At 44.8% G+C, this 12,760-nt stretch overlaps 1 protein-coding gene across 22 annotated transcripts in view; it reads right to left on the bottom strand.

The window, feature by feature from the left end:
* The window catches only part of LOC144755239 (scavenger receptor cysteine-rich domain-containing protein DMBT1-like), a 593,569-nt gene that overhangs the window by 13,619 nt on the left and 567,190 nt on the right, over nucleotides 1-12,760 (bottom strand). For all 22 annotated transcript variants that reach the window (XM_078643959.1, XM_078643958.1, XM_078643963.1 and 19 more), the window contains 2 exons: nucleotides 6,988-7,163; nucleotides 416-804 (listed from right to left, as the gene is read on the bottom strand). In XM_078643959.1, the coding sequence (XP_078500085.1) occupies nucleotides 416-804; nucleotides 6,988-7,163 (565 nt within the window). The remainder of the gene's footprint in view (nucleotides 1-415; nucleotides 805-6,987; nucleotides 7,164-12,760) is intronic.

Below are 12,760 nucleotides of genomic sequence, written 5' to 3'. Positions count from 1 at the left end.
TCCATTATTTTCTATGGGAGGGGGTTACAATGACACTGGTTGACCACGTATGGTGCTAGACGTTCTCCAGCTCTGAATTGGAGTACCTTACTACTGCTTGGGTCCTTTTTGGCTGTAGTTATTATAGAGGTGCTATTTGTGAATAGCTACAGGCTTACTGTTTTGTGGGGGGGCTGATAACCCTCACTAAACCTCTTCCTCACCTTCCCTGACCCTAGGTAGACCCTTCCTTATTCCTTCCTAACGTAGGATTGTGAATAGCATTTTGTAGAAGGTTTTGTAGTACTACAATATCCAGTTTGTTAATAACTCCAAATTATGTCAACCTTTTTCTGTTAATATCTGTGTTGTGCATACCATCCTTCTAAGGTACAATATGGAATGTAGGTATGAGTAAAAACATGCCTGCTCTTACCCATTTCGGATGATGTCATAAGTCTGCATTGTAAAATGATCTTCAGAGGGAGAAGCTTCACATGTGTCAATGAACACTTGCAGGTCGGGATCGGAGCTTTGTAGGGTAGCCTGTAGGTACAGCTCCTGGTTCAGGCTGACCTGGTACGGTGACTGGATGATGGGCTGATAGAAGTAGGAAGACTGGTAGAAGGAAAGGTTCACCTCATAGTGACCGTACTCTGTTTCACTGATCTCAATAATGTCATCCGCAATGTAGGTGAACTCCACGATCGCATCCTGGTACATTTGGCAGTGCAGATCCATGCTTAGCTTCTTCTGACGGGTGATTACGACCCCAGACGGGGATGCACGTAGTGTATTAGAATAGGTAACAGTGCTGTTTTTCAACTGTAAAACATGAAGAAAGATCATTACTTTGCACATAGTGTGCTATAACCCTTATTACAAGCATTGCAATAATGCCACACCTTCACAGTCAGATCTCCTCCTCAGATATACCATGTCACAGTAGAAAAACATGATGAAGTGGTAAATGCATTATGGATTGTGCGTTAACTATCTCCTTTCCTGTCTCATCCCACTTGCTTTCTTTCCCCACCTCAACCAATAGGTCAGCAAATCTACTTCAAGCAGGATTCCCTCAGATGTCATCATTGTTTCCACGTGGCAAAGAAAGCCGACGTAGGGCTGGCTCATTAGCTACTGATGAATGCATGTGATTCCTTTCTTGAGGAGCAAGGCAAGCTAAGATTGAAATATATGAAAAATATGTATTGAAATTTGACATGCCATAGAAATAGCGAAGATTCTGTAAATTCAATGCTCTGAACTCCAGGAAAGAGGACAAGCAGTGCTTTGAAGACAAATAAATACATGTACTGGCCACTCTCTTCTTTGAAGCTGTCATTATTGCTGGAAAGAGGCCCCTTAAACCTCAGTGAGGAGAGTTGGAGCCGTTTGTTCAGTAAGTTATTCAAAGCAGTCTCAAACCGCATTGAAGAAAGTCCCTAACTTTTTAACCTCTGTCTCAGGTGAGGGGTAGCTCAAATCTTTAACTCAGAAATCCTGCGGCGGAACGTTCATTACGATCTACAAACTCTCCTTCTGAGCTGGAAAGGGCACTCTCATGTATGTCCAAACATCCAAGGGGTATGATCCAGGCATATTGGCATACTGGGGTAGGTAAGCCACCGATTCGGGCGCCCTTCAGATCATATGCAGTACGTCCGGTACGATCAAAGCCATTGCCTTACTTTACAAAGCGCTTCTTCAACAAGTGAAGGGGAACTTGTGGGGCCTACGAGATAGGTGGGCGACTTAGACAAATCTCCCGATCTCTGAGACGGATTGGGCTTTTGCACCCAATGCATGTCAAGGGAAGCTAGATTTAAGCTCTTCCAATAATATATCTGATGCAGAATGTGCCTCACACTTTAACAAATACATGTGATGTTCCCAGAGGAACCACCAGTGTGATGTAAAGTGATGAATGTTGATTTTTATCATATGGTCTAGGAGTGCCCTGCCCTCTTCCATTACTGAGACATAATCGTTCGGTACATCGCAACGGCCATGGACCATCATATTCAGAAAACACCAGCCAAATATTTGCTGGAGCTTTTTCCTAGGCCCAAAACGAAAGCAACATCACCTAGATTTATTGAGTTGGCATTAATAGTTACTCGCCGCAAAATTGTGATCTCCTTTAGGGATCCCCTTGGCCATGCCCTTCAGCGCCGTAGGGCTGAAGTGTTGAAGTGGGTGGACTGCAAGGAATCAGCTCTATGGGGAGAGGCACTACCCAGCGTGAGGTCCGTAGAGCATGCAAAGGCATGGAGCTCGGTATTACAGGATTGCCCCAAGATAGATGGCATGGTAAGGATTATCTACTCCCCCAGGAAGCGAGGGGGCTAGGGAAGATGAAACGGGATCCCTTCCGGGTGGAAATTAATTGATAATTCAGCAGCCTGAGTGCCTGTTCCCCTATCCGCTCCCCATGGGCCAAACTCAATACCGTGGCAGAGTTCCTACAAGTGGCATTTCCCTTGTAGAGAATACATTTAATACCATAAATGACAACCCAGCAGGTAACAGCCAGTCCAAGATTGCTTTTTTCTTTTTTTTTCAAAATAATTTTTTTCTTTCCTTGTTCAAGGATTATTTCTATTTGAAACGAATGCTCTATATGTAGTTAGTTATATGCCCCATTGACTGTGACCTCCCCATCACCAGCCTAACTAGAATGACCCTCATCTGATCAATCTTACACCGGGTAGCGGGCAAATTGACTATGCCTATAATGATAATAATTCTTATATATTCTAACTTATAGTATGTGAATGGTGGCTTAAGCTAATGATATCACTGTTTTACTTATTGTGGCTGTCTTGCCAAATAATAAAAAGTACGTTTAAAAAAACTGTAAGATCCAGAGTTCTCACAAGACAGGCACACACAGTAGAGCAACCTTCATGTCACAGCAATTCACCTGCCAGGCTTTCAGAACTCAATGGCAGACAAAGTCAGCAGCAACAGTTTAAGTGAAAGCTAAACAACAAAGTGCTTCTGAAATTTTTGAAGATGGTCAAAAACCGGATTTCGACCTGTTGGCTAGTGAAGCCAATGTAAAATGCAGAGACTATGCATGCAGGTTTCCAGATCCTTGGTTCATAGTGAAAGGCCATAGCGCATGGTCGTTTGGTATAGTAGTTGAAAACACTTCTAGAGACTTTTGGTCTAATCTCAGTAATATTTTAGGTGATCACCAGTCTGGGGTAATGAAGAAAGAAAAGCAGGGATTCTTGTCCGAACCCCTTCCAGAGGGCCATGGGGCAATAAGGAGCTACTGGGTCTAACAGTGAGAGATTAGGCCATTCACTCCTGATGTACTGGTGCCTGACATATTAAGTGTCCTGAGCAACTGGGAAGGTACCCCTTCAGTACTTGACACTCATTGGTAGCGTGGTTCGAGCAGTCCAAGGCTTCTCGGGGTGGAGGTACATGCTGGGGGCTGAACACAGGTTCACAATTTAAAATAAGATCAGCAGCACCTGTAAAGAGAGTGGGAAATACCTCCAAGCTGTATAACTTCCTTCTATCTTTAATAAAAAATTGCACAAAAAAAGGAATAAAAAAAAGATCAGCAGCATCAATAAATGATTGTCTAGTCAAATACTTGCTTTTGTGAAAAAGGAGTATTTGTATATGAACACAAAGTGAAACCTATAATACACAAGCAATACACATATTCCCCTGAGGTCAAGGCGCCAGTGTTTGATAGGCAGGACCCTTCCTTCTCACTAGAGGTAGGGTATATTCCCTATTCACTCTAGGCTGTACTAGTATTCCGAATCTCAGGAGTCACATATTGACTCTTTTAAAAGTCAAAGGCGTTCCAGCACACTAAGCGCTATGTAGTATAACAGTCTTATCCCCTCCTGCAGGGGTTGCCTGACCAGAGTCTCCGGGAGCAGTTAACTTGCAGATGTCACAGAAGGTGGCAGTGGCTGCTGTTGGTAAGTAGCACTCACAGCTCTGCAGGAGCAGCGGCTGTGTATACACAGCCCTTCCTTTGGTGAGACAGTAAGCTCCTCTGAGGCTACCCACAGATGGGGAGGGGTTGACTGTTCTGGTTCCAATCCTAAGTCGGGGGCTTTGGCAAGCACGGGTCACCAGAGCATCCTCTCCTCTTGACAGCCTGAACCAGGTAATGATCCTTTTCCTTCCCAGTGCCCCCTCTGACATACAGGGTTGTCAACCTCACTCCACACTAGAGTGATGGCCAGATTGGCAAGGATGTTATTTTATCTTCAAGGCAGCCTCTCTGGCATACGGGGTCACCAATTTCCCACAGCACAAGGACGAATGCCTGATTGGGATGGCAGTAATTTCTAGGCCTAGGTACTGATAAGTATGCCTCTTCTCTCAATTAAAAGTAATTTGGGGGGCAAAATTCAACAGTGGGAGCACACTAACGGAGCTCATGTGGCCGCTTATGCTCGCTGTTCATGTTCTGCTGCATTTACTGCTCAATGCAAAATGCATCCTCTCATCCATTTATTACAAACATAGCTAAGAAAATAAAGCTAAATACCAGAAGCAAGTTGGGGAACAATCCTACCCCAAAAGCCCATTTACTGAGGGTGATCGGCTGCCTGCGCTTGCTATTTTTTTAGTGCTAAATGCATCCTTTTGTCCATTTTGGCACACACATCTGCTCAGTGCCAGGATAGCCTCATTTGTGATTGTATACATTTGAAATTAACATTTCATAACATAACATAACATAAAATCATTTCTTCCTATCTGGTAGCTCACAATCCATTACATTAGGCCATTTTATATTTAAAAAATCTAGGATGACTGGGGGAGTATCTGAAGGACCCTTCTTCTCTCTCCAAGAGACATCTATGTCAAGGTTCTAATGGTGAATGGCGTCAGGGCATTTATGGATGGGGATGATACGCAGATGTTTTTGAGTTTAGATAACAAACCCTCCACATATGGAGCATTCCAACAAACAATGTGCTTCATCTGGCAGTGGATAGACAGTATTAAATGGAAACTAAATGCAGATAAACCAGAGGTCCTGAAAGCCAGTGTGTGAAATGGACTGTGGTTAGAGCCTGACTGGTCCGCAGAGATGGGAATCTTACCCCCATCAGCTAAATATGTAGGTAGTCTGGGAGTTAAGATTATGACAATTTGCTTTCGCTGTCAGTCCAAGTCTCTGAAGTGGTATCTTCCTGCATATACACATCAAAATAGTGAGGAATAGTGCTCCCTATTTTGAAAGCAGGCACCTTGTGGTTGCTGCGCTAATAGAATCACGATTAGACTATGTGAATGCCCTGAATGTGAAACTTCCCATGACCCTTCTGCCAAAAACTTTTGATTATCCAGACTATGTTGGCTAGATTGGTCACTTTCCAGCCCCTGGTTTGCCCAGACGATACATATTTCTAGTAAGCTTCATTGGCTTCCTTTAAGAAAATCCATAGGCTTTAAATCCTCATTTATCATGCACATATCCTGATCCAAGATAGCTTCAGCCTTAATTCAGCAGAATCATCAATATTATGTTCCTAAGCAAAGTTTGAGATGTTCCTCTTCTATCCCTAGATTCCATAAATCAAGGTCTGGAGGCGATGTTTTTTTTATTAAAGCAGCTGGACTTTGGAAATCACTTCTCCCTAACTATCATTCTGAAAAGTCGTTATTTAATTTGTTCCGTCTTCTCATATCCTAGATGTTTAGAGAGACTTTTGTCAATATTTAGAGTATTTTCACCTGTTTCGATGTCATTCACTTTTGAAATAGACCTTAAGGGCCACTGGCGATAGATAAATAGTGATAGCATAACAACATCAGTCCCAGATATTGGCAGTATAGGTAGGAGTACAGGAAACATTTTCCTTGTGATCTTCGTTGGATAGAAGCAATTAGAAGTTATACAAAATGAAGTCCAGGTTAGTCTCAGTTGTGTCGTAATTTAGGTGAGGTCCATCAACCTAGCAACAGCCATCATGTGGCTTTTAAACTCTGTTTTAAGAGATAATAAGTGCCTGCTCATCCCAAAAATCAATTGGGTGCTGTCTATATAAGAAGGGAAGCACATCCGAAAGGAGTGAATGAGAGCAGCCAAGGGGCGAAGTAGATGTAACACTGCATTGAACCATCTTGAAGAAATAACAGAAAGAGGCGAGAGCCGCAGTCTATGAGCAGCTCTTCAAAAATTATGCAAAACTCCCCAAGGCTGGTCTGTAACTCCAATGGTGGCCAGTCGCTTAATTAGGACATTACAAGATACAATGTCAAAGACAGTTGAGATGTCCAAGAGGATGGTGGCTGCTTTTCCTCCAGCATCGTGTTTCTTTGACATCAGAAATGAGGCCAATCTCTCTCCAGTTAACTTGAAAAAATTGTTTTGACCTTGACACTATAAATCAACAACAACACCCTCCACAGATTATTCTCGCTAACCCTACATTGGCCCAGCGTTCAAAGAACAGACCGCACAACAAGTGTTAATATCATTTAAAATATCAGTGGTAGCTATATCTGACAACTGGAGTACAAGCACAGCAGAATGTGGATGTATGAAAGAGAATTTTAAATGTAGTTTAAGGGGAGCAGGTCCCAGTTGAGCTCCTTTTATGCACCATTGTTTTGGGAAATAAGACTTTCAGATTCAAACTCATGAGTAACACATTTTGAAAGGCAAGATGCCTAAAACAGACGTGGTAGAGGCAAAACGTGTAATGGATCAGGTTTGAATAGAGTTTGATGGGTTAAAGCAGAAAGTACATTGGAAAGAGTACATGATGTAATGACCTTTATGTAGAATCATTACCTGTAGGGCAGTGCACCCAATTTAACATGTCCTGAAGAATCTGCAGCAGTGGAAGACATTGACATGCGGCAATATGTTGAGAACAGAAACAAGCTCTTTTTGGATAAACCTAAGTGAGGACACAAGTCATACTGCAGTAGGCCAAATACATTTCCCAGGTGTCAGATCGCATATTATTGAAGTCCGTTTTTATTGAGGTCAAGATGCTGTTGTCTCACCTGTCTTGCTGTGCCACAGCCGCCATACGGGATTTTGAATATGATGAAAAGCTGTGTGATCTCGGGGTCACAACCAGGGTCATTCAAAGACACATCCCATGGAAGGTAGCCCAGGGACAGGAGATAGTCGGTTGGGATTACAGCTTCCATGTCGTTAGAAGAACAGGCAAAATACACTGGAAGTGGGAAGAAATTACATGTTAGCACCCAAGTAGCAGCACAAAACAAAGTGGTTTAAATACAATAGATAATATGGAGGGAAAATGAGTTATTGATATACATGTATTGAGTAAAGCCAGAAATCTAGAAGGAGATGCTGGCTTTGGGAAATTCAGCATATTTCTCTTTTAACCCTGTTATTGTTTCAGAGGTCTTTAACTCTCACAATGTCTCTTAAATCCTCCTTTGATGAGTCCGCCTCTGCTGAAAATGTAATTGGGGTGCGTCCCAGAACTCTTGAAGTAGGGGTAGTTATGTTGTGGTACCTCCAGGGGTCCATTGAGATGCCAGGAAGAGAAGGGGTAGAAGGAGAAACGGATGTAGGATAGGGGAGCTGGAGTGTAGGACACTAGAAGAAACGAATGCTCTCACCTGGTGTGAGCAGAAAGGCTCCAGCCAGTAGGGAGCTGAAATAACTCTCCCTGCCCATGCTCTGGTAGGCAGGGATCAGAGGATTGGTCCACCTGAGAGGGAGCACAATGAAAACCTGCTTCCACTGACCAGGAGCAAATAAGTCATTCCGGCTCCTGCCGGCACCAGAGGATGGGTGCTGACAGGGGAGCAGGCTGGATTCCAGGGGCCATGATACCCCTCTGCAGCCTCCACCACATGAGACTGCTATGGGTGCCCTGGTCCCACCTGAAAAAAACAAGCTACAGCAGCATGGAAGTGGGCTCCCCGTACTGCTATAACAAACAAGCATTTGCAATGTAATAGGCCTCGCATTTTAGAAACTTTGTCCTATTAGTATTATAAATGACAATGCCTTTTATCATTGCAGGTTTTTTAAACACATAAATAAAAGGCATCGTCTTTTACAATGCCAATAGGGTAACATCTCGCAACTGCGAAACCTATTGCATTGCAAATGCTTAATTTTCTTTCTCTGATCATCAATAAATTGAGTGATGAGTTAAGTGGCAATCACTTGATTTATTTATTTATTCACAAAATGTAGCAAAATCACTTGTAGGTTAGTCCACGCCAGAAGAAAATGCATCGAAGCAAAACAAGAAAAGGAAAAAGCTGAAAAGGTATGTTTTGAAGCAACTCATGCAGGCAAGAAGATGAGGGCTAGTTCAGACCTTGGGCAGAGTTCCCTCTGCTGAAACTTTCCACAGCCTCTGTTTTGCATGCAAAGGCATTGAAATGCATATTCGCATACCTGTATGTTACTACAGAGATTACAACAATGCTCCCGAAGATACACTTTCCTCATCAAGGACTGGAGTTAGAACAAAAAAAATGTTTTCCTCGAGTACTCGGCTGCATTTAATGTTTTTTCTCACCTTTGGGAAGCATACATGAAAAATACAACTACCTCCGCGAGACAAGCACACAATGGTTTGGGAAGAAAAGAGGGGGCTCCAATTGGTACAAAACCAGCACCTACTTGGGCTGTTTTAGGCGCAACAACAGAGAAAAGCGTACACTAGTTATGGTTGCAACAGGAGAGGGTTGACTATTGGACCCAACTTGTGTCTCTGTAGGCTATAGGGAATCCATGTCCAAATGTACACTGCTCACAGCATTTGCGACTGTAAAATTACTTTCCGAATTGTAAACAGGAGGAAGCTCCTTCTAATGTCCAAATCAGAGAGGAGCGTATCAAGTGTGTGTGACCACAATTGTGGTTGCAAACCATTGATGAGCTACTGACACACAGTTTATCTAGTGACTGCTTGGAAAAGGTGAATCCAGTCAGCCTGCCTGCTCGCCTATTGTTTCCACAAACGGTAAACGTTTTTCTCGTCTACAGCGGTTCTTTTAAGGACCTCCTTAAATAGACACTGTTGCATTCAGATAGTTGATGGTACAGTGGAGCCGCAAAAGTTGGACCACAAAAAGTAGAAAACCATTAATAGACCAGAGAGGGAGGCACCTTTATGGGTTCAGGAGTAGCATACCATTTGCCGAAAAAGTGCTTTGATGCCTCGTCAGGGGAAGTAAGCCCTATATAAATGCAATTACAATACAATACAATACTTAAAAGGTACTCAGTTTTTGACATGTCAAACAAAGATAAAACAAACGTTTTACCAGCATTTATCTGAAAGATAATGTTCAGGTTTAAGCCAAGAGGTGCTCCATTTTTATTTAACAATTAACATAAAAATAATGCATAGCATTGCAGCACTTTAAGTCTTAGGCGACATAGTGCCATTTAAGTACTCAGGGGGATATTCTCAAGAACGTGCGATAACTATCACAAAATTAGCTTAACACTACTTTCAACATTGCAGTCTATCGCGGGAAAATAACGCTGTGTTAACTAAGTATTCACAATACGGAGGCACCATGCGATAGGACCACGACAACGCGTCAAATGTCCGCGATAAAGATAACGCCACACCGCAACAATGCAAAACACGAACGCAAAAATATTGCGATGAGGCCAATCGCGATACAAAAAGCAGTGAAAACCAGCGACAGGCCTGCAAATTCCACGCATCAGGCGGGAAAATGCACTATAAAAGCAACAAAAATAACATACCTAAAACAATTCAAAGTGTGTAGCAACATGGATGCACCAGGACTGAGTGCAGAGGTCAACGCGAACCCCAAAAGCCCCATAGACCACTAGAAAGGAACAACAGGGTCGGGGACGGCCGAGTAGAAGACGGAGAGGAAGACGGGTTGCAGTCTGCAGGAAAACCAGATCAGCGTCACGGAGGTGACAGAACACTACCATCAACTGACCCACAATTAGACTAAAGTGAATGCAGTCAGAGTGTCAAGGAGGTTAATGGAGGAGGCCAAGAGGAGCTGGCATGATGTGAAAATCTAAACCAAGCACAAACCTGCTGCCAACAGGAAGGCAGCAACGGTGACAGGAGGTGGGAGTCCAGTCTCAGAGGAAGAGCTGGAGGATACGGAGGCCACAGTCATCTGTGTGGAGACGGTGCAAGGAGTTGGGAGTCCGGACAAAGTTCGAGTGGACCTGACACAACATCAACAGGGTGAGTAACGACTAGGGACAGGGGGGATGGGGGAGATGGGCACAATGGCACCCATGCACAATGATGTGTAGCACACTGCACACCCAGAATGACCCTGGATCATGTCCCTGATCCCTGTGGCACACTGCAGCACACACACATAGCATTCACAGCACATCCACATTGACGACAATGTGGTACAATGTGCCACCCTGATTTACAGCAGAACCGAGGACACAACTCGCTCCACACATGCGCAGAAACTATATCTAACAGAGCAGGAAACTCAGAGATGGAAATGTATGCGTACAACCTCACATCCGTCATGTAGTCCAAATGTCCACTGTCCCGCATCAAAATCCAGCACCTCCGAAATGGTCACAATGAACATTGTCATATAGTCTGCATGTAAACAAGAACAATAGACCAACATTCATGTCAACACAATGTCAACATGCGTCTCTCCTTCACATTGCAGAGGGACACACAATACCTCCAGCAGAGCAGAGCAGACAACTCATCATTGATGTTGGAGAGGACCACCACACATTCGACACTGACGCCTTACAACAGCTCATGGACATCCCAGGCAATCCACCATCAGGACCAGGGCAGCCAAGCTACATAGAGGAGAACCCAGCCCCTGCACAGACCACACAGCAGGAAGCACCCGCCAGCATGGCTGGCTATCAACACTTCACCGAGCCACACATTGCATTCCAATGTCAGGTGTCAGAATACCAAAAGGAGGTGGGCAAAAAGGTGCAGGTGGGGTCCAAACCCATGGAAGATGTACTAGATCACATACATGGGTGTCTAATTCCCTTCAGGAACCACCTACACCCCACAAAGGAGACCCACACTGCGACAGACACATGCAGTTGCACATTTCCAGTACAGAACCAGGCCCAGAGGTACGCAATTATCCTTCACACACCCACGTGGGACCTGCGTACGATGGCCAAGTCTACTCCTCTTATGTATTGAGAGGGTGACGACAAAGCTACATGTCCCAGCTCTAACCCGCTGCCTGCGGTGACATGGTTTCATCTGCTGTACACAGCACAATGTAATGTTGTAGGGCCCAGGTCCCTCATGCATACATTATGACCACAAAGACACATGCAGATAGTTTGTGGAACTGGCTATGGGCATGTGCACCCGACCCCATTATTGGCAGGGTCACATGTACAGTGATGCCTGTGCTGGATGTGTGTGGGGTGAGTGTAAGCCAGCCCTCGCAGAGTGGTTGGTGCTGGCAACAACTTGAACAGTGATCACTATTAAAACGGAAACAGAAAACACCAGCTTTATATAAACAACTGCAAAGTATCATGGTGGTAGCCGGAGCAAGTACAGAGGTCACCCAATATGCAAACAGAAGTCTCCATGAGTTGCAGTGCACAGAGGTTGGGGCACTAGAGCTGAGCGTGCACATGTGAATGAATTGTCTAGGATTGTGTCCCTTCGGGATATACCTGATGCAGCTGCAGTGGGGTGTGTTACACCTGCATTATCTTTCCTATCATTGTCCCTAGTCTCCCACACTGCCTGAGGTGACATTGCTGTGTAACCTCTCCACATTACAAAACGCAATCAGTAATGGTCAATGGGTTGTGGTGCACTGAGTTAGTGGCACCTGGAATGCTGAGCAGGGAATCAGGCAGATGATGGCATCCACAACAGGTGTGAGCAACTCAGTTACTCTGCTAGTATGACTGTTTCGATTCTGGCAGTTGGAGGTTGGAGGTGGGCCTGGTGGTAGTGGTGTGTACTGCCTGTAGTGATGCGATGTCTGGACCGGTCAGTACTCGATTTGATGTGTGAGCCCTGGTGTACCGCAGTAGAGGCCGGAGGCAGTGGACAGCGCCGGGCCAGATGCACATGGCGTCAATGACCCCAAGGTCATTGTCTCAGAGGCCATCCAATATCTCAGAAGACAGGGTCCCTGATTTGAGCTGCATAGAGTAAGTGGCCCCGGATGCACTGTGGTCGGCACAGGCACACCTCCACGGGAAGTTGACTTGTGGTGCACTGAGGTAGGGACACACTGACTGAGCGGGTCCTCAGTGGGTCCTCAGCGGGTCCTCAAATGTGGCAGAGCGTTGCAGGTGACAGTTGAAGGTGTCCTCCAGGTTATGATGCAGAGGGCAGAAGCCGGCCGGAAGCAGAAAATGGAGGAGTGGAATGCTACAGCCTCGTTTTTACCACCAATTCAGTATCAGCTACATGAGGATGAAGACAAAGCCCAGTCCAGAGACTCAGACACTAACAAAGTTCAACCAGAGAGTGTCTATGAATGTCGGGGACCAGACTTAGTGGCACTGGGGCTGAGAGGGGATGCAGTCTGAAATGATGCTGGAACAAAGATATGAATCTGCCATTGGTAAATCAAGACTCAGTCCCAAATGTGTGACCTACTCGACTGCAGTGTAGGCCAGAGGCAGTGGTCAGCAGTGGCCCACAGCCACATGTTGTTGGCTCACGATGCACAGAGTTAATAACACCAGGGCAGTTGTCTGTAGATTTCAATCACCTCCGTAACGATGATCCCTTTTTCCTCCTGACTGAAACACGTCATCCTCTTACACCTCTCCTTGCGTGCAATGATATGT

The sequence above is a fragment of the Lissotriton helveticus genome, chromosome 5_1 (assembly GCF_964261635.1).
Source record: "Lissotriton helveticus chromosome 5_1, aLisHel1.1, whole genome shotgun sequence".
NCBI lineage: Eukaryota > Metazoa > Chordata > Amphibia > Caudata > Salamandridae > Lissotriton > Lissotriton helveticus.
Note: the sequence above shows the minus strand (reverse complement) of the source record. Positions and strands in the feature narration are given on the sequence as shown.